This window comes from Caenorhabditis remanei, chromosome I (genome assembly GCF_010183535.1).
Source record: "Caenorhabditis remanei strain PX506 chromosome I, whole genome shotgun sequence".
Classification (NCBI taxonomy): Eukaryota; Metazoa; Nematoda; class Chromadorea; order Rhabditida; family Rhabditidae; genus Caenorhabditis; species Caenorhabditis remanei.
In genome coordinates, this window is record NC_071328.1 from 15,565,484 (window position 1) to 15,587,134 (window position 21,651).

At 47.5% G+C, this 21,651-nt stretch overlaps 2 protein-coding genes across 2 annotated transcripts; one reads left to right on the forward strand and one right to left on the reverse strand.

Annotated features, from left to right (window-relative positions):
* Positions 1-1,093: 1,093 nt before the first annotated feature.
* On the reverse strand, positions 1,094-13,685 carry GCK72_003331 (uncharacterized protein; the record flags this gene model as incomplete). Its single annotated transcript, XM_053723976.1, has 13 exons — positions 1,094-1,660; positions 2,582-2,755; positions 4,070-4,531; positions 4,577-4,737; positions 7,309-7,481; positions 7,542-7,659; positions 7,822-8,048; positions 8,696-9,052; positions 10,050-11,244; positions 12,299-13,360; positions 13,407-13,472; positions 13,523-13,633; positions 13,682-13,685. 13 exons carry the CDS (start codon positions 13,683-13,685, stop codon positions 1,094-1,096), a joined length of 4,677 nt encoding a protein of 1,558 aa, XP_053592621.1.
* A 3,282-nt stretch (positions 13,686-16,967) lies between these two features.
* GCK72_003332 (uncharacterized protein) lies at positions 16,968-17,324 on the forward strand (the record flags this gene model as incomplete). The annotated part of the gene is made up of 1 exon (XM_053723977.1): positions 16,968-17,324. One exon carries the CDS (start codon positions 16,968-16,970, stop codon positions 17,322-17,324), a length of 357 nt encoding a protein of 118 aa, XP_053592622.1.
* Positions 17,325-21,651: the final 4,327 nt, after the last annotated feature.

Consider the following 21,651-nt stretch of genomic DNA (forward strand, 5'->3'; position numbering starts at 1 on the left):
AAGGCGCGCCAGAGTGCTAAATTTTCTTAAAAATCAAAAAATGAGCGTCCATAGGCGCACCAGATGTAGAACGCGCTGCAATAGGCTGGGGTGCCTGCGACGCTAAAATCGGCTGGGGTGCCTGCGGCGCTAGAATCGGCTGGGTGCCTGCGGCGCTAGAATCGTCTGGGGCGCCTTCGGCGCAAAAATGGCTTGTGGGGGAAAGAGGAGAGCATCTTGTTGAAACAGTTATCTTCCAAGGTGCACATCTCAAAAGTGGGCGGAGCAAACAAAAAACTATTGATTACAAAATTGTAGATCTAACTTAGATCTCCATTTTTCCAGTTGACAACTTTTTTCAAGCTCCGCCCATTTTTAAGATATGCCTGTTTAATATGGCTGCGGCGCTAGAATACGTGATCTTGCGAGCATCCGGCGCAAAAGTGTCTTGATATGACTGCGGCGCCAAAATGCTTACCTATATCTGCCTGGAGTGCCTGCGGCGCTGGAATCGGCTGGGGCGCCTTTGGCGCAAAAGTGGTTGCAGTTACACTGACCAATTTTCATGCGCCTTTAAAGTGCGTACTGGCTTCCTTGCGTTTAAAAGTTGCCATTTTTAAAAGCGCAAAGTGGGTGGAGCTGGAAAAAGTTGTCAATTGCAAAAATGAAGCCCTGTTTTTGGCGCCCCAGACGATTCCAGCGCCGCAGGCACCCCAGACAGTTATAGATAAACATTCTAGTGCCGGAGGCATGCCAGACTCTAGCGCGGCAGACATATTTAAGGGCGCATATCTCAAATATGGGCGGAGTTATCAAAAAGTTGTCAACTATGAAAATGTAGTCCTGGTTTTGATGTAAAAATTAAGCTCAAATTCAAAAAAATTGAATAGTATTGAACGGTGTTACGAGCTGTCAACGGTTACACTCACCTTTATGGAACCGCTCATCTTTAAAGGTGCATATCTCAAAAATGGGCGGAGCTATCAAAAAGTTGACAACAACAAAAATGGACGTCGGAACATAGTGTTTCTCACAATACAAAATTCATTTTTACACACAATCAGTACACATAGGTACATAGACAATAGGTTCAAGTAAGTTCAATTCGTAATCTCTATACCGCGATAGGTGCCGGTGCTTGTTGAGTCGTCGACTGCTGCGTCGGCTTCTTCTTCTTCTTGCCCCCTTTGCTTCCAGACGTCGAGCTACCACTCGATCTACGTCTACGCCTCTTTCCCTTCGACGTGCTCTTACATTTGTCTTTCGACTTGCCCTTCGATTTTCCCCTCGATTTGCTCTTCGATTTATCCTTCGAGTTGAGCTTCGATCCAGATTTCGACGTGGATTTTGGAAATCTGGTAGTGGCGTTGCCTTCCAACAACGTAGGAACTCTTTTCGCTTTTTTATGCTCTTCAATTAGACCGTCGATATATTCTGTGAGTTTTTCGAAATCGGACGGTGTAAGTTCTCCTCTTTCAACTTGTAATCGTGCTTGCCCTAGCACTCCTTCTCTGTCTACTATCATGCCTTCTCTGTCTACTATCATAATTGAAGCCTGCTTCTTCAGCTTCTTCAAGTTCTTCTTACTCTTCTCCTCGTCCGCGACTACTGGTGGCTTCACCATCGTATCATCTTTCGTGACAGGTTCCTTTGTCTCCTCACCCTCCTCCGGGTTGTCCGTCTGGAAGGAAAAAATAGTAAGAGTTTGAGATTCGGGTCCCTGCGGCGCTAGAATTGTTATATAGAATCTGCTGGGGGTGCCTTCGGCGCCAAAGTTTCCTGATATGCCAGCGGCGGTAGAATCGTCTGGAGTGCCTGCGGCGCTAAGATCGTCTGGAGTGCCTGCGGCGCTAGAATCGACTGAGATGCCTGTGGCGCTAGAATCGGCTGGCGTGACTGCGGCGCTAGAATCGTCTGGAGTGCCTGCGGCGCTAAGATCGTCTGGAGTGCCTGCGGCGCTAGAATCGACTGGGGTGCCTGCGGCGCTAGAATCGACTGGGGTGCCTGTGGCGCTAAGATCGTCTGGGGTGTCTTCGGCGCTAAAATCGTCTGGAGTGCCTGCGGCGCTAGAATCGGCTGGGGTGCCTGCGGCGCTGGAATCGGCTAGGGCGGCTTCGGCGCAGAAATGGTTACTGGGGAGGGAGGAGAGATCGTGTAGAAACAGCTATCTTTAAAGGCGCAAATCTAAAAAATGGGCAGAGCAAAAAAAACAAGGAATCACAAAAGTGTATATAAAATAAAGAACTACATTTTTGTAGTTGACAGTTTCCTAATAGCTCCGCCCACTTTTGAGATATGCGGCTTAGAAAATGGCAATTTTCAAACAAACGCACTTGAAAGGAACGCTCTAATGCTTAAAGGCGCGTTATCTAAAAAGTGGGCGGAGCTGGAAAATTGCTATAAACAAGGAAAATGTTAGAAATTTGTTGAGCTTCATTTTTGAAGTTGACAACTTTTTGATGGCACTGACCACTTTTGAGATATGCCGTATTAAAGTTGAGTATTAGTTACACTGACAAAAACTACAGTGACAAGTTACAGTGACACAATTTTTAACACTAAAGGTGCATGTCTAAAGTAAAAATCAATGGAATAGAACTACCTTCGGTGTGTCATCAGGTGGTGCAGGTGCAGGAGGTGGAGCAATATCCAATCCAGTCTCGTTGTTTTCAGGAGTATCAGATGGTGCAGGAGTGGTGGTACCATCGGCGGCTGTCCCATCAGTAGAACTACCAGTTGAAACAGCTGGGGTCGTACGCTTTGGTTGTTCAGTCGGCTGAAAAAAAGAGATCAGTTTGAGACCTTTGATGATGTCAGCCAGGCTCTTCCAGCTAACTGTCAAAGATGCTTATTTCTATTTCCTCAAATCTGTGACTAACGATTTACACTGACAAAAACTACAGTGACCAACTTTTATTCCTCTTTAGCACCATGGTTAAACCACTTTTTACCTCAAAATAAGCCCCAAATCTTCTGAAAAGCGACAAAAGTGGGCGGAGCTAAGATGGCGCAGGGCGGAAGGAGGATGGCGAACCTCTAGTAAGTAGCAACCGTGCCCTAGCTAGACTTGGCGGCAAATTGAAATTTTGATCAATGTCAGTTTTCTGCGCTGTCGTAGACTCTTGATAAGGAGCTTGATCTCACAATTTTGCTGTTTTATATAAGATTTCCCGCGCATTTTTATAATGTTTGTTTGCTCCACCCACATTCTAGATATACACCTTCAAGAATAGCTTTTTCAACAAGATCCCTTCCTTCCTCCTCACTAACCATTTCTGCGCCGCAGGCACCCCTGACGATTCTAGCGCCGCAGGCACCCCAGTTGATTCTAGCGCCGCAGGCGCCCCTGACGATTCTAGCGCCGCAGGCACCCCAGTTGATTCTAGCGCCGCAGGCGCCCCTGACGATTCTAGCGCCGCAGGCACCCCAGCCGATTTTAGCGCCGCAGGCACCCCAGCCAATTTTAGCGCCGGAGGCACCCCAGCCGATTCTAGCGCCGCAGGCATACCATGACGCTTCTAGCGCCGCAACCACTCCAGTTGATTTTAGCGCCGCAGGCACCCCTGACGATTCTAGCGCCGCAGGCACCCCAGCCGATTTCAGCGCCGCAGGCACCCCTGACGATTCTAGCGCCGCAGGCACCCTAGTTGATTCTAGCGCCGCAGGCACCCCAGTTGATTCTAGCGCCGCAGGCACCCCAGTTGATTCTAGCGCCGCAGGCGCCCCTGACGATTTTAGCGCCGCAGGCACCCCAGTTGATTCTAGCGGCGCAGGCGCCCCTGACGATTTTAGCGCCGCAGGCACCCCAGCCGATTTTAGCGCCGCAGGCACCCCAGCCAATTTTAGCGCCGGAGGCATACCATGACGCTTCTAGCGCCGCAACCACTCCAGTTGATTCTAGCGCCGCAGGCACCCCTGACGATTCTAGCGCCGCAGGCACCCCAGCCAATTTTAGCGCCGCAGGCACCCCAGCCAATTTTAGCGCCGGAGGCACCCCAGCCGATTCTAGCGCCGCAGGCACCCGAGCCGATTTTAACGCCGCGGACATTTTCAAAAGCGCATATCTAAAAATGTTAAATCTAGTCGGTACCTTCGGTGTTGTTTCTGTGTCTCCAGATGGTGGTGGTGGTGGTGGAGGTTGATCATCATTATTTCCGTGCGGCTCATCATCCTTAGGCGGTTCCTTGGGCGGTTTCTTAGTTTCTTTCTTAGTTGCCTTCTCAGTCGTCGTCGTTCCGGTAGGTGGTTGTGGTGGTGGGTCAGCGCTTTCATGAGATTGAGATGGGGTAGACGTACCGGCGGTACCGGATGTTGTCCCAGTAGAATCATCAGGTGTACCCGGGGTAGTACCGCCATTCACTTGGTCAGTTCCCTTCACTTCTGGTTTTGGTTGTTGGGGATCGTCATTAGGAGGCTGGTCTGGTGGGCCAGGAGGAGGCGGGTCTGGTGGGGCAGGGGTATCAGGAGAATCTAGCGCCCGAGCCCATTCATCAAAAGCACTCTTCAGAAAACTGCAAATCTCTTCGGTCTTCTTCGTAGGTGTGCCTTTAGTCTGAAAATAAGATTTTTGAAGAAAACAATTGCACAGCACACATACCGATTTGAAATGCTCCAACACAACCATCGCGGCACACGCGTATTCGAATGGACTAGTGATACAATGATTACGGCTGGCACGGAGGTCCCTGAACACATCAAAGAACAACTGGTCTTTCACTTCACCCAATTTCATGATTTGTGTGATCATTCGAGCGGCGTCTGGAAGCAAAAAAAACGTTGGAGTTGAAGATTGGAAGGCGGAAAACAGAATTTCGCTAGAAATGGTCTCTGCACCAACCATTTTTGCGCCGAAGGTGCCCCAGACGATTCTAGCGCCGCGGGCACTCCAGCCGATTCTAGCACCGCTGTTAAAAAATTTTTTTTTTTACAAAATTAGTTTTCTAGCTTTTTGGTTGCGAAACGTTCTAATTGTGAAATCGTCGGCATTGCTAAATGAACAGTTGCGAAACGTCGTAGTTGCGAAACCAAAAAATGTTATTTTTACATGAATTAAAAGTTTTTGTCAGTGTAAGTGGTTTGCCGTTACGACAAGTAACTAGGAGAGCTTACTCGGCAAATGTCGCCAAGTCTAGGTCAAACTCTGCGGCTGTACAAGTCTAGGCGCAACCTTCCACCAGTCTTGGCCCAACTTTGGGTGATCAGAGCCAATGATAGAGGGTCACCAAGTATTGGCCCAATGTTGGATATTGATTTTCTCTTTGGCTGTCACTCATTTAAATTTATTTTATTTTTCCGTTTTAACCCAGTTTTACGAGTTTTCAGTATTTCCCTTGTTACGTTTATCATTCCAAACTTTGTTTCGAAAGTATTCTGATTTTTAAGTTTTGAAACTTCAGAGAAACTCAATGGGTTCACACCGGAACATGGCTTTCAGTGAAGAGGACGAATTGTTCCCAAAAAACGAAAAATTGGATTCGCAAAAGTAGCAGTATTCCTCGGTGAGCTAATAACAATTTTTAGTTCCAAAAACTTATAATTGTATTTCTACAGAACTGAGAAAGCTGTCAACTCTGCTCAAGGAATCATACGGAAACAACGAAGAGAAATTTTCAAACCACCGCCTATGGAGAGCTAATAAATGTGAGAATTTTTCTTGAAAGTACGAAATTTTATTCTTGAATTTTAGAGCTCATAGTCAATCGGCTTTCTGGACAACGTCTACATCACCTATGATATCAACCCCATCGCCTTCAACTACATCAGATCATAAGGAATAATAACTGATACCTTCGAAATATGTAATTTTTCTGTTTTTTAAACATGATTGTCCTTCGTTTTTGTTTTTTATCTAATAAATTTATGAGTTCTTATGAATTGTATTACAAGCAAAACAGGAGAAAATAAAAAAGAAGCGATGCAAGAGCCTGAACCGCGCTGTCACCAAGCCTCCCACCAGTCTCCCACAAGCCTCCCACAAGTCTTGGCCTGCTTTTACGTAACACTTGTGGGAGATGTGCGCCTAGACTTGTGAGAGGCTCGTGCTAGACTTGGCGACACTTGCCGAGTTAGCTAATGTCTTTGAGAATGTACAGATCGAAAATGGGTGGAGCTATCAAATCCTACATTTTTCCTAGGTTTATAGCAATTCTCTAGCTCCTCCCACTTGCGAGCGTCTTTGCATTAGAGCATTATGCGCCGCAGGCACCCCAGACGATTCTAGCGCCGCAGGCACTCCTAACGATTCTAGCTGGCAAATGAGGACACTTCTGCGCCGAAGATGTCCCAGACGATTCTAGGGCCGCAGGCACCCCAGAAAGTTATGGATAAGCTTTTTACCGCCGCAGGCATACCAGAGAACACTTCGGAGCCCCATGAGGGTTCTGTTAACGCATTTTGTCGCTGCTACCATCTTGTGGCTTGGGGGCGGAGCCGAATTCCGTGTCGGAACTGCGCCCCAGATTAGAACGGGTACGAATCGGGGGAACCGTCAAACCTATGTCCAATTATTATTGCGCGAAAGGCGCCACAACCGATTCTAGCGCCGCAGGCACCCCAAACTGTTATAGATAAGGATTCTAGCGCCGCAGGCATACCAAGACGATTCTAGCCCGCAGGCACCCTTGACGATTCTAGCGCCGCAGACACCCCTGACGATTCTAGCGCCGCAGACACCCCTGACGATTCTAGCGCCGCAGCACTACAGATGATTCTAGCGCCGATAATTCGAATGTTCGGAAAACCACTTCCCGAAATACGGAGAAACTTTTCTCTCATACAAAATAGGGAATGGTTCCTCGCAATTGTACTTCTATCTAGCTTAGATCAGGGTTGGGAAATTCCGGGCCGGGCCGACTGAAAAATTTTCCTCGGCCCGGCCCGGCCGGCTCCTGTAGAATTTTGAAATTTTTTGAAAAATCTTGATTTTTTTTGCAAAAAGTGGATTTTTCGACTGTGTTTTAGAATATCGGTAAAAGCCTTAGCGCACAGTCCTCTAACGTGATAATCCGCGGCGGAGCGCGATTGCGCCGATCGTTGGCGCGATTCTCGTTTTTAAGCTTAAAACCCAATTATTCACCGATTTCTCGAAATTCCAGCGTTTTCGCTGGTTCAAAAGTAGTAACAAATGTTGGCACCCCAGCCGGTTCTAGCGCCGCGGGCACTCCTGACGATTCTAGTGCCGCAGGCACCTCAGTAGCGCTCGAAATGGGGCGGTTTTATGACAATCCGGGACGCGCGGGACGGGGACGCGGGACGTCCCACCGCGTCCCATTTCAAGCCCTACACCCCAGTATCTCGGCAGAGTTATCAAAAAAAAAATTGTCAACTTACACGCCAAATTTCCACTCTGCACATAACCAGTATAACATGTTATCATCACCGGATACTTTTGTTTCAGCAAAGTCCGCATATTGTCTGCGATTTCTGATGGTTCGCGCCATCCTTTCCCGAAATCGAAACGCATATAGTCCTCAACAATTGTGACATTGAACGGTTTTTGTTTTCTGGAAAAAAACAAAATAGTGTGTGGTTTCGAATAACGTCCCTCGAGTGGTGAAACTCACCCAAACCGTACGCTGACTTGTATGCCGTTGGGGTTTCTAACACTATCCACATATTTCACCAAAAGATCTTTGGTCTCTACTTCAGGAGTTGAACGAGTTGGGTAAAACGGGTAATATTCTGAAAAAAAAGTCAGGAATTTCAAGATTTCAATTTTCGCACTGAAGGCGCCCCAGACGACTCCAGCGCCACAGGCTCTTCAAAACTGTTAAAGATAAGCATGCTAGCGCCGCAGGCATATCACGACACTTTTGCGCCAGAGGTCGCGTTTTTCATACATACCTTGTCCATCCAGTTTATTGAATACGAACAGTGTCTTACACTTCATCTGTCGTACCGTCCACCAAAACTTGGCGAGTCCAGCTTGAGTTGGCACTTGTGATAGATAGAGACGGTTACGGTATGGTGGGATGAGTTCGACAAGATTCGCGTTGATCAAAGAATCTTTGAATCGATCTTTTTCGTATTTCAGCTTTGGCATTGTCGCCTTGCAGACATCGGGTTTATGACTGGAAAATTTGAATTTATTGATTTGTGGGCGGAGTTACACAGTGAGTCTGCGGCGCTAGAATGCTTGTCTGTGTTGAATCAGCTGGGGTGCCTGCGGCGCTAGAATCGGCTGGGGTGCCTGCGGCGCTAGAATCGTCAGGAATGAATGCGGCGCAAAAATGGTTGGTGGAGAGAGAGGAGCCATTCCTTAAACGAAAAAATATTCAGAAAAACGCGTCTCAGGTGCGCCAGACATTTCGAAACTTCAAAATCTAAACATTCCTGCGTTGTCTGGCGCGCATGAGACGCGAATTCTAAATAAACATTGAAAAATCACAGAAAACAAAATGATATACCTCTGGTGCGCCTATGGACGCTCATTTTTTGATTTTTAAAAAAATTTAGCACTCTGGCGCGTCTTAGACGTTTTTCTGAAAAATCCGTCTGGAGTGCCTTTGACGCCTTTCCCTTTGTCGATTCTGGCGCCGCAGGCACTCCAGCCGATTCTAGCGCCGCAGGTACCCCAGCCGACTCTAGCGCCGCAGGCACCCCAAACAGTCATAAATAAGCACTCTAGCGCCGCAGGCATACCAGAACACTTCTGCGCTGAAGGCGCCCCAGTCAATTCTATATAACGATTCTTGCGTCGTAGGCACGCCAGACTTACTCTTTAGTCAGACAGACGCAATCCTCGGGTTCCAGTGTCACAACATCCGGTTTCGTCACTTTATTCTGGTACTCAAACATTTGCTCGAAATGAAGACAGAACGCTTGATTCTTTGTAAACGTCTCGGCGTCTTTCAGTTTCGCCGCGTGCACTTCCTCGATCTCCTTGTTCAAATTCTCACAGTACTTATTCAAATATTCGACGTCTGGATGTTCCCAGTCGGGATGTTTGAAGTATTTGTAGTAGAACATGTAGAACGAGTAGAACCAGAATTTGTACCAAATGTAGTGGAAGATCACAATGGATAGGAGGAGGACGACGGCGATGAAGGCTGCGAGCAGATAGTACTTGGTGTAGCTGAAAAAAATTAATATATCTCGACAATTTGTGGTTATACCGCTTTTAAATATGCCAGCGGCGCTAGAATGTTATCTGGCGCGCCCCCGGCGCAAAAGTGTCCGGGCATGCCTGCGGCGCTAGAATTGGCTGGGGCGCCTCCGGCGCAAAAATGCGTTTTTAAGCGTTAGAGTTACACTGACCAAACTACAGTGGCCAATTTTTTTTGTTCCTTTAGACTGCGCACGTTTGAAAGTTACCATCTTTAAAGGCGCATATCTCAACAGTGGGCGGAGCTATATAAAACTGTCAACTGCAAAAATGAGGTCCAAGACTTTATTCACGATTTTACAATGCAACCATTTTTTAGTAGCTCCGTCCACTTGTTAGATATGCGCCTTTAAAAATAGCTGTTTCAACAAGATCCTCTTCTCCCTCCCCACCATCAATGCAACCATTTTTGCGCCGTTTTTAGCGCCGCAGGCACCCCAGATAGTTATGGATAAGGATTCTAGCGCCACAGGCACACAAGGACAATTTTGCGCCGGAGGCGCACCAATTCACATATTCGTATTCACTATTATCTTACACTGACCACACAATGTGCCCACCTTTAATGGCGCACATATAAAAAATGGGCGGAGCTATCGAAAAGTTGACCAGTACAAAATTATGTAATGGTATATGCAGATCACTTTTGTAGTTGTCAACTTTTTGATAGCTCCTCCCATTTTCGAGATACGCGCCTTTAAAGATACCTGTTTCAAAAAATCGCTACCATAAATGCAACCTATTTGCGCCAAAGGCTCTCCCAGCCGATCCTAGCGCCGCAAGCACCCAAAACAGTCATAAATAACCATTCTAGCGTCGCAGGCGTACCAGAACACTTTTGCGCCGAAGGCGCCCCAGTCAATTCTATATAACGATTCTAGCGCCGCAGGCACCTAATAGAATGACAAAATACGGTAAATCGCGCTTCTATCTTTTACAGTAAAGTACAGTAACCTAGCTGACTCACTCAGTCTTTTTCACCTCCTCCGTCCCTGTCATCACTGCCTCAAGTCCTTGCACGAATTCCACAAAAAACTCATCCAACGCCTCCAACGAATCCTTCGCCGCGGCGAAACTCTTGTGATAACTTGCAAAGTCAATTCCCATCGATTCAATCTTCCGGACATCAACCTCCAACTCTCCTATTTTCTGCTGGTCCTCCGGTTTTGACGCTAACGTCTTCATCTTCTCCAGAGTAGCCAACATCTTCGTTTCTGTGTGGACACCGGGAATCGTCCTGGCTTTCTCAAATATCTCAAATTGATCGGAAAGTTTCGAGCCAGTGGGGATGGATAGTGTCGACTTAAAAGAGTCCAGAGAAGAGAACATAGCTGGGATCGCGGTGCCAATCGTCTCCAACGCCTTCACACTTTCCACATCGTCCGCCTCCGTCAAGTTAGTCTTGTAGCTACTTATCACATCCAGATCCTTAACAATCGATTCGACCTCCGACTTCTTCTCTAGAACATTCCTCATATTCGATATCCCTTGTACCGCCCATCCAATCACCATCGAGTGATTCGACACCACCGTAACATTCCTCAACAAATCATTCTCGGGATTCGAGACCTCACGCATCGCATCGATCCCTGTCATCAGCTTCTTCAAGTCATCCGACGTGCCAACTACCTTCATCACGACTTCCAGACCTCCATCCACTTTAGCCAGCACAGACGGATCGAGTTTCCGAAGCTCCTCGACTTTCAATATGGTATCCTGCACAGCTTTCAGATTTTTGTTCTCTTTCAGACACTTGACATAGGTGGCAATGTTGTTGGTTCCATTGTAGAAGGTTCCCAAGTCGAGCAACTTTTTCTGCACTTCCTCGGCTCCTTGTTTAATCGCTTTTTGTGCTACGTCGATTTTATCCGTGGCATTGAAGACATCAGAGACTGCAGCCTTCAAGTCTTCCAACTTTTGATAGGCCTTGAAATTTGCAACAGCCTTCTGGTGTTCCCCATTCGCGGATTCATCACAAAACACCAGAACCTCATCGCACATCTTTTGGAGCTCTCCGGCATTCACAGCAGATTTCAGCTCTTTCAAGTCTTCATCGATTTGTTGGAATTGGGTGTCAATAGTTTTCAGGAGTTGTTCGATATCGGTGACCACGGCAGTGTTGACTGGAGGGGGAAGGATACATCTTTGAGCAGACGTGATGCCTGAAAATAAATAATGGATTTTAGTTCCGGTGCAAAAATATCCTGGTATGAGGGTGTCTGCGGCGCTAGAATGCTTATCTATAACTGACTGGGGTGCCTGCGGCGCCAGAATCGTCTGGGGTGCATGCGGCGCTAAAATCGGCTGGGGTACCTGCGGCGCTAGAATCGGCTGGGGTGCCTGCGGCGCCCTCGGCGCAAAAATAGTTATCGCGACGATGGTAGGGATCTTGTTGAAACAGTTATCTAGAAAACGGGTGGAGTAAACAAAAAACAAGCAATTACGAAATTGTAGATTAAAATTAGAACAACATTTTTGTAGTTGACAACTTTTTGATTGCTCCGCCCACTTTTGAAACAAAAATTTAGTCAGTGTGAGGTCGAGGTCGAAGTTCGAAGAAATGACAATACATATTTTTAATTCATGAGCAAAAAGTTATCGGTAATTAACGGACTACCTAATTTATAACCAAGTTTCTGCTAAAAAAACCGGTCACATACGAATAAATTTTGATGCTACTCCGAATAAGAAATGGCCGATACAGAACTGGTACCAATCCAAAACCAACTAAAAGATTGCTACGTGTTATACTCAAAACTTAAACGAAAAGCTATAAAATCTAGATTTGGAGGTTTGGCAATGACCAAACTACACTGACAAAAACTACACTGACCAAGCATCTTTAAAATCGCATATAACAAAAGTGGGCGGAGCTACAATATGCATATTTTCTCAAAATGGTCTCAACCGGAATCACATGTAAATGGGCTACAAATCAGGGTTCAGCAAAATTCCGCTAGACGATTCTAGCGCCGCAGGCACCCAAAATTGATATAGATACGCATTCTGGCGCCGAAGGCACCCCCGAGGGTTTTATATAACGATTCTAGAGCCGCAGGCACACTGACCAAACTAGAGTTAAGTGATTTTTTTGATCCTGGGGAGGCTTAAAAGCAGTGTTGAACGGTATTCTGCCTTCCGCGCTGAAGGCGACCCAGACGATTCTAGCGCCGCAGGCACCCGAACCTCAAAAAGCCCCATCATCCCCTAGCCTACCTTTTAATGTCTCATTACTCCCTTCCATCAACTTGTTGAACGAATCGATGAGTGTATACAACGGAGCCATATCTTCCACGAACCGATTCCCTCTCAACACCTCCATCACCTTCTTCGCCAACACATCCAAATCCCTCAATCGTTCCAATGCAGCACTCAGTCTATCTGTCCCAACCACTTTCTTCATCCACGCGTCATTCAGATCCACAAACATCATCGACACATCTGTCGTGCCGCCCGGAAATCCAGTGGTGTGCTCCAGAATCCGATTTCGGCTGTTGACGTCCTCGTGAGCTGCCAGAAGGGTCTTGATGACTCCGATATCGAAATGAGTGCGGTTGAGGGTGGCGACCTTGGAGAGAGTGTCGGTTAGGAAGGTGGAGTAGACAGTCCATTGGTCTGGCGGTGTCTGGGTAAGTTGGGTTATCGGGGCTTGGTACTTTTTGGCTTCTGCGAGAGCTTTAAAGGTAGGATCGAGGGATTCCAGGGAGGTTTTGAATTTTGTTGCCGTCCAGAAAGAGCTGACGTCTTTTAGTTGAGAGCCAGCTGACTTGGTTGCAGTCAAGGCAGATTTTATCAAACCGAAATATGTCTTCGCATTGTTGTCCGTTATGGGTTTTGTTTTGCTAACAATCAGATCATGGTATGCCCACCCCAATTTCGCATCCTCAACATCCGGAATGGATACTGTATTTCCAGCCAAACTCTTCACCAACTCCTCAAAATCCTCCTTCCCTCTTCTTTCCATCGTCAAATTCCCAATCCCTTCCGTATCCTCCAACATCCCGTCAATCGTCTTCAACGCCTTCTCCACCGCCGTCACATTCGGTGTAGCCACCAATCCAGCCGGCAGCTCCTTCAACGTTTGCATTGTAGTTTGTAGCGTTGTCTTATTGATTGAAATGATTTGGGAAGGGGTGGTGGTGCCAAATCGAAGAAGTTCGGAGATCAACTTGTCAGTGGTGATGGAGCCGGGAGTTGAGAGCTCTTGTTGGAGGGAGATTCCGTTGGCGACACGAGCCACCATTTGTAACTTTTCCAGGAGCACTTTCAGGTTGTCATCTGGAAAACATGGGATTAGAGGAATCATTGCATTTCTATAACTCACCACCAGCTGCTCTGTAGTCACGACGGTTTGCGGCACTAACATCAGGTGAATGGTAATACGTTTCTACTGAAAAATTATATATTTTCTCACAGAAAAACCCGACTAGATAATCTCACCTCCATAATAATTCGGACGGTTGGACTGGAGGGGATCCGGACCGTGACGATCCTCAATGGGAGGCGTTGAGTTGAGGGTCGCTGAGGCGAGAGCGAGGAAGATGATGAATTCTGGAAATTATTGATTTTTGGGAAGGGGGAGGAACGTATGATTCTTACTCATCAGCTTTTTATCTCTATGAAGTTATGATTTTGTTTCCTTCTAGAATAATCGATAACTAATCGATAATACTAATGGCAATAATGAAAAAGGGGGAGGGCGAGGCTAGTGGGAGAGGGGTCACGGGATTTTTTCGTTTTTTTTTTCATTTTTGAATAGAATGTTCTAGAGAATTTTCGGGAAATTTCCGCGGTTTTTCGTTTTTTTTTGGTTTTTTAAACTTTCCTAAACTAAACGACCTAAAAATGGCATCCCCTAAACTCACTCATCAAGACGCTTGTCGTTTTTTCCTTGTTCCGCTGCTTCTGCTATTCTTATCAGCAAATTTCGAAAGTGAACTTTGTTGATTAATCGATATTCGATCGGTAATGAATTTTGAAGAAAATGAAAAGAGGGCGGGGCTTATGGCAGAGGTCACGGTGTCAGGCTGGGGTAGGAATTCAAAATTTTTTTGAATTTTTCAAAATTGAAACGTGAGAAATGGAAAACCGAGACATTTCGTCAAAAGACGTTTCGAAACCAGATGTCTCGACCCTGAACGCGACAAAAAATGTATGACCCCTTTACCCTAATTGTTCTCCCTCTGACAACCCTCCCCGTTATTGATTGCCACATCGGTAGATAAAACAAACAACAGATGTCGTAATAAAATGTGAACGTGTCTCTTTGGGTCTATTGTCTTGGCCATTCGTCTTCTTCACATACATACCATCTGTCCTCATATCTCCTTGGGAAATCTAACAGAAATGCAGGTTTCAGGACATGCCTCCTTGTGCACGACGTAGACCGGTATATGGTCCTAGTTTGTTTCTTATTTGTACCAGGCACTCATCCCTTTCTTGACGTTATACAGTTTTTATTAATTTATGATTTTAAAATTAACAAATTTCCAGCCACGACCAATAGCACCAGACAACGACACATAGCAATCAATCAACTACATAGACTACATTGAGGAAAGGATCAAGTGCCTTGAGCTCAGGTTAGTTGTCATCTCCATAGTTGTCAAGGCCCGGCCCGGCCCGGCCCGAAGGCCCGGCAAATTGGCGCGAAAGTCAAATTTTATTAAAATTTTTTGAATTTTTTTGAATTTTTTCGCGAAAAAGTCAAATTTTCGACTATCAGTCAGAATTAGAAGAAATTCTGAAAAATAGTAAAAAATGGTCACATTTCCGATGAAAAATTGAAAAATTTTCGAAAAAAAAAATTGGAAAAAAAGTCATTTTTTAAAGCCGGGCCTTGAAAATTTTCTACCGGCCCGGCCCGGGCCTTGACAACTATGGTCATCTCAAAGTGTAGTAGACGTGGTAGACCACATACGTTTCGTGTTTCACTAAGTCGAAACTGAAATTTTGGCTCCGGGGACGTGTTGAAACTAGAGTGTCGCCTCGCAAGACACCCTGTCCCGCGAGTAGCGAGAGTTCATGCGAGTCCCGCGGGAATTCGGTCTCGAGACGAACCGAAAAGGAGCACGGGAAAACTAGAAACGCGAATCGAGACGAACCGAACCGAGACAAACCGAACCGAACCGAGACAGAGTGCGAGACGAACCGGGACGAACCGAGTCGAGCCGAAACCGGGAAATCGGGAATTTTGCGAGTTTCGTCTCGCGAGGCGACACTCTAGTTGAAACCAGAAATCAATAAAAACTAAAGTTATTTCTAATTTCGAAATGTCAAGATAGGAATTTTCCTGTTTTGATTTGTACCAGTTCTAATGTACTCAGCAATTAGACCCACTTGTGCGCAACAGTCAGTAGAACGGAATGTGGTTCTAGTTTGTCTTTCATTTGCACCTGCCACTCTCATCCCCCTCTTGGCTTTATATTATTCTTTGTGTTTTCTGATTTTAAAATTGATGTTTCCGGCCACGGCCAACTACACCAGGCAACGACGCACATCAATCAATCAACCGATGATTCTAGAGAAGGCCCTCGACTCGGTCTGGAGTTATGGGACGTGACCTATATCATTGGAAAGCTGAGAAAACGCTGATTCCCAATATATATTCAGATTTTCCCCTCGAGGTCTGGTATTCGCGAAAAACAAGATCAAAGTTCTGAAAAATGACAAATTATTACCTGTCAGATACGCGAAAAAAGTGTTTTTTAAGTGCCAAAAAAGTAATAATTTGTCTTCTTTTCCAACTTTGATCTTGTTTCCCTCGATTACTAGGCTTCGAGCGCAAAAACTATTTATATATTTGGAATTAGCGTTTTCTCGGCTTTCCATTGATATACAGTACTGGCCATAAAGAATGCGACACATGGAGTTTTTAGTTGAAAATGGTCAAATAGTGTGACACGGCCTCCCTGATAGTCTCACAGTATTGACTGTTCATGGAGTGTATAGAGTAGAGGTTTTCGTGGTTTAGATAGGTTTATTATAGGGTAAGAATAAGGATGGGAAGAAGAAGTCATGAATGATAACAAGAACGGTATTTATACTGGATCTTCGATGGGCGGAGTCAGCGGCTTTCAGACAGGCAGGGCAACGGGCGCTTCAGGAATGTGCATGTGACAGTGGGGCAATAGAGCATCTGAGGTTTGGTTATGGTGCATGACGTTTGAGACGGTTTGGATCTTGTGGGCGGCTGGGTGAGATAGTGTTGGAGATTGGAGACGGTTCCAGAATGTGATGTGGATGGGATATGGAGCGGCGCCTTTGACAGTGTGGGTTGATGGCGAGAGAGTGTTTGAGTTGGTGAGACGTTGACGGGAGATCTGGAAGAATCGTGTTAGGCTTAATAATGGGAATGGGACGTGGGAGCGGGCTCGCCTGTCCTGGACAGAGACCCGGAAGTATCCGGATGGGATGACGATGATGCGTCACCGGGTACAAAGTCCGGTGGGATCTTGGAATACCTAAGGGATTACGATATCCCTTACACCTCCCTCCTTAGCGAGGACCGACCCTGGTCCTCTAAAGGAAAACAGGTGTCTTATCGGTTGTTGGTGGTTATTGGAAAAGTCTTCAAAATTATTGGATTGTTGGTATTGGCTTTTTAAAAAAAATTCTTTTTGGATTCTGACGGAATTTTGGAATATTGGTACTTAGTATTGGTTTTATGGGCTGATTTTTTTTTGATTTGTTGAGGTTTAGGCTGGTGTTAGGGGTTGCTCGAAAAATGAGAGAGAGACTGGATACTAATAGGGACGACCTTGTCATATCCAGTCCTCGGAAACAAGCTACTGTTTCCATAATTTTTGAAATTTCTTGCCCCCCGCCTAGGTGGATTACCTTGGAAATTTCTCGTGACGTCTAGTGGAGCGTCTGCAGATGCCGCATGAGGTGGCTCGGATCTTTGTGGAAGGCTCCGGGCGGGATCTTGCAGAAAAGGTTGGACCACAACTTCGATCGTCCGGCGGCGGCGACATCGACCAACACGAGGCATAGCGATTTGGTGCGGGTCATGGCGACGTTGAGTCTTTCCGGGCTCTCGATGAAGTCAGGATCGGCGGCGGCGGTTCCATCTGGAGTCTTGTTCCTTTCACCGGCTCTGTCGGACGAGTGGAAGGACTTGGAGCGGGAGGTGAGGATGATCACGAGGTCGAACTCTTGCCCTTGTGACGCGTCGATGGTTCCGACAAAAGCTGGGGTGTCGTCGAGTTCTCTTGCTACGTATCCGGCCTGGGCTTTGTAGTAGGTGAGGATGCCGATCGATGCTTTTTCTTCTCTTGCCAGCACTCGTGACGTGATTGCCAGAGCGATGCTTGCTTCCGTTGGGTTGAAGAGTGAGGTTCCGGAAGTTTGTTGGGCGGCGAACCTGGTGGTGTCGATGATCTGGAGCGGATAGCCATTGTTGAAGGCGAGAAGATCAAGGAAACGGCTTCTCTCTCTTGGTCTCCTGATCGACGTGAGCCGGTTCTGGTAGAACAGGGCCGAACTCGTGGCTGTGACTTCGAACGGGCATCTACGGACTTCTGTGATGTTCAGCTGGCATGAGGTCTTCGATGTTCCATGATGTTGGTTTCCGACCGCGGGAACTTTGAGAACCTCGTTCAGATCGATGTCGGCATACGGCTTGAGTTGTTTGATATCTCCGATTAAGGCGTATCGAGCTTTTGGGCAGAGAGGACCAAGGGCAATGACTGAGTGGATGGCGATCTGTGATGCTTCGTCCATTTGTACGGTTGCAACGCGTGATCCGTATTGTGACATGGCTCCGTTCTCCCGAAGTGCGTCAGTCACCGAGGAGATTGTTCCAATGATTCCTCGTGGATTGATGAGCTGCACGAGAATCTCGAAGATGGTGCGGATTGGTTTCTGGACGGCTTTGAGGGCATTTTGGAGATCCTTTCGACGAACGAGCTTGAGGCTGATGGTCTGCACTCTGCGAAGGTGGGCGTATGCGTCGAGGACTATCTCGGTGATGGGTGCCTGGTCATCGCTGTCCGTGCGCTGTAGAAGTTTGTCAAACTCACGCGGCCAAACGACTGGGAAGTCAAAGGACGTTCTGTGTTGCGGATCGATGTGGTCGTAGTTTGCGGCGGAGATCATGCGGATGATGGTGGCGGCATTGGAGATCTTTGAGTAGGAAAGTACGATGGCGGCGGTTGCGGCGTTGGTGGTTGCCATGGCGAGGTGCATCTTGTTTCCTGTGGACTCACGGATGGTGATGTGAAGAGCGGCCGCGATCATGGTGGTTTTGCCTACTCCGAATGATGAATTGGCAACGATAACTGGGATGTTGGTTTTAGCCAACGCGCAGACGTATCTTGACTGCTCCGAAGTCAATACGACGCTACCCATTTCGATGTTGAAACGGTGATCTGGAATCGATTCCCAGGGAATTGGTCGGCCTCCGAGGCATGCTTCCAACAACAGCTTGACTGGAGCTTTTGGATCCATTGTCTGGTAGACTGCGGCGGACGGGAAAAGCTTGAGATGGTACTCGTTGTTCTCCATCTCTTGCCAGACGATGGTGCGAACTCGGTTCATCTTATAAGCGGTGCCCACGGCTTCCGATTCTGAAGTGATCAGCTTTGCCCTTATCACGAGGTCGTTGTCCACAAATGAGGCGTCGTCGACTTCCATCTGCAGATTTCTTCCGTCGGCTTTCATGAGGAAGACCGATGAGCGCGCCCATTGGGAGATCTGGGCTGGACCACTAAGATTCGTTAGTACAAACGAAATCGTTGGTTTGTTGCGGACCGTCAAGACTCTGTCGATGAGAACGGTGTGGACCTGGAAGTCTTTGTTTTTGTTCGCGAGCGCTAGGGTCCCGGAGAGACCAAGGTAGGCGGAGTCGAAGAGTGCTTTGTAGCATTTTCTGATGTCACTCGGAAACTTTTTGAACGGCTGGACGGTGTGACACATTGTTTCCTGTGTTTCCGTGGAAGCTGCGGCGAGAGTGATGACACTAGGGAGAGTCGGGATGGAAGAAGCGTGGTCGCGCGTTTGATCGGCTGCGTATGGGCGTGACTCGTCGGATAGATTCCACACGAACTCTCCAGTCTTAAGCTTCGGGCAGAAAATTTTGGCTGAAACAATAGTCCCTGCTGACGCTGTTTTGTCAAGCGCCTTGAACATGTCCGCTTTTGCGGTTACCAGAGTATTAAAACCGGCGGCGACGCAGAGGACTTTTCCCGAACGAGATTTGCTTGAGTTTACCTTGACGGCTACGACGTCCTCCTGGATGGTCCTGTGTAGCAGATAGCACGTCTTAATCTTCCAGAAGTGGTGATTTTTCGTACTGTGAATTCCGTCGAAAGAGACTAGCTTTTCTCCGACTGTTGCCTTTGGTCGGGTGACTAGCTCAGTCACGTATAACGCGTCCCCCGGGTAGTAGTTGCTGGTGTGTGGGACTACACCCGGGTTCGAAAGGTCATCTGCGAATACGTCAAAGTAGACCATGTGAAGGTCAGGTCTGTCGTTTGCCACGACTTCGAGGAGATGGGGCTTTGCGTACCATCCTCTTCCGTCGCTCTCTACAATTATGTAGATCACTCCCCAGTCCGATGGTTTGGAAGTGATTCCGGCGAGCGCGGTTTTCGGGGCTCCACTGCGGCCTCCTCCGCCTTCTGTGAAAATGTGAGAGGCGGCTTCGGTTTTGGCGCGGAAGAAGGTGACGTGAGCTAAGTCAATTTGCGTGGCGATCCAGCGGACGTGCTCGTTCATGCTCGGCGGGGTGTTTTTAACGAAGGTGTAGTGAGGTGCAAACGGATGATCGCTTGGATCAGCAGAATCTGAGGTAACATAGGTTTGGATTGGATGTGTTACGACGGAGTTCTTTTCGGAGCTGCGATCCTTTTGAAAACCGTTTTCTTCCTCAAGAGAAGAGTTGGTTTCGTTTGCGACTGGGGTTGCGGGATTCGTTTCGGAGCTGCGATCCTTTTGAAAACCGTTTTCTTCCTCGTGTACCGTGCTCACCGAAGATGGCTTTTCCGTGGATTCCTGTGCCTCCTCGGTGCTGGTTTCGGTGACGTCGACTCCTAGGATTTCTGCTTCCTGTTCGGGCGAGACATCGATCATCTCGATGTCGTTGTTGCTGAGGAGAAGATCCTCGGCTGCTGCTGCGGGGTCGGTCGGCGGTGGTTGATCGTTGAGCGGGGGATCCGCCGGGTTGTCGGTCATTGCTTGGTCGTTGAGTTGGTTCGTTGGTTTCTGAAATTGTGACATTGATGGTTTTGGATATTAGCTCTTAAACGAGGGGTAGGAAAAAGAAAAGGAGAAGAGGTGGCGGGAGGAAGAGAGATAGAGAAGGAGAGAAAAAGTAACGTAAAAGAGAGGAGAAAGGGTGTTTTCGGAGACGGTGCGATGGTATTTTCGAAAAAGGAAAAGGAGAACGAGCTTGGGTGAGGAGGATATTGAAATTCGGAAAGAAAAGGTAGGGGTGCGCAACCTACGCTTCGTGCATTTAAAAAAAAAATTTTTAATTATGGTTTCGAAATGGGATTCTCATTCCTTGCAATGGAACGTGGTTCCGGACTCCTTCAGCAACGGCTTGGCCTATCTGTCTGGCCATGCACGTTATTGGGTCGTCGTGGCGAAAGAATTTTCTCTCGTAATGAGGGTCGCAACCGCATGTGAGTTCGACGACTGGGCGATGTCTGGTCCATACCTCCGTCGATACTATGCGGAATTGTGGGGGAGACCGCAATGGCAATGAGTTGTTTCTGCGGTTCTGTCGCCAAGGCTCGCCTCCACTGGCGAGGCGTCCATCCTCGAGTACGTAACCCGGAAGGTCTTCTTTGACATCGTAGGTGCTGAATGGCGAATCATCTCTCGCGATCCATACGGTGCGTGTATCCTCGTGGAGACGAATCGTGACGTTGAATTTGACCAGGTGCACGATTTTAAAGGGTGGTGGGTCCTGTCGGCCAGGTCTGGGCGGAATCGATGGTTGAGACTCCGTGAAGGCTCTCTTCATGTTCGAGAATGCTGAAATTATAACTTTTGATTGTTTGGGTATTGGTTCTTAACGAGCGAAAGAGAGAGGAAAAAGAAAACGGGCGGTTTCGAGGGCGACTTGGTTAGTAATCAGATAAAACGGATGGGCGGATAATTGGTTAAGAAAAAAAAAAACGCGTGGAAGGTAGGGGTGTACAACCTACGCTTCGTCTGTTTCTGAGAATTAAATTCGAGCGGAAAATCTCATCCCTTCTATGGGGAGGTTGTTCCAGATTCTTTCTGCGATAGCCTGTCCCAACTGACGGGTTATGCATACTAGTGGTATGTCGTGGTACCAGTAGTCCGCGTCATATTCCGGATGGCAACCGCAACTGAGATAGTCGAACGAGACGCGTCTTTTCCAGGCTTCGGTTGACGCTTCACAGAATTGTGGCTCGGGTTGCGAGGGCGTAGTGATTCTGGGGCCACTGAGGGCTCTCCAAGGTGGCGCGGTGGCAGCATGGAGGCGTCCGTCCATGAGTATGTAACCCGGAGATTCTTCCTCTTCTTCTTCCAAGGCTGCTACGATCTCGTGCGGCTCGAATGGTTCGAGGTCCAAAGTGACCCATGCGGTGAGA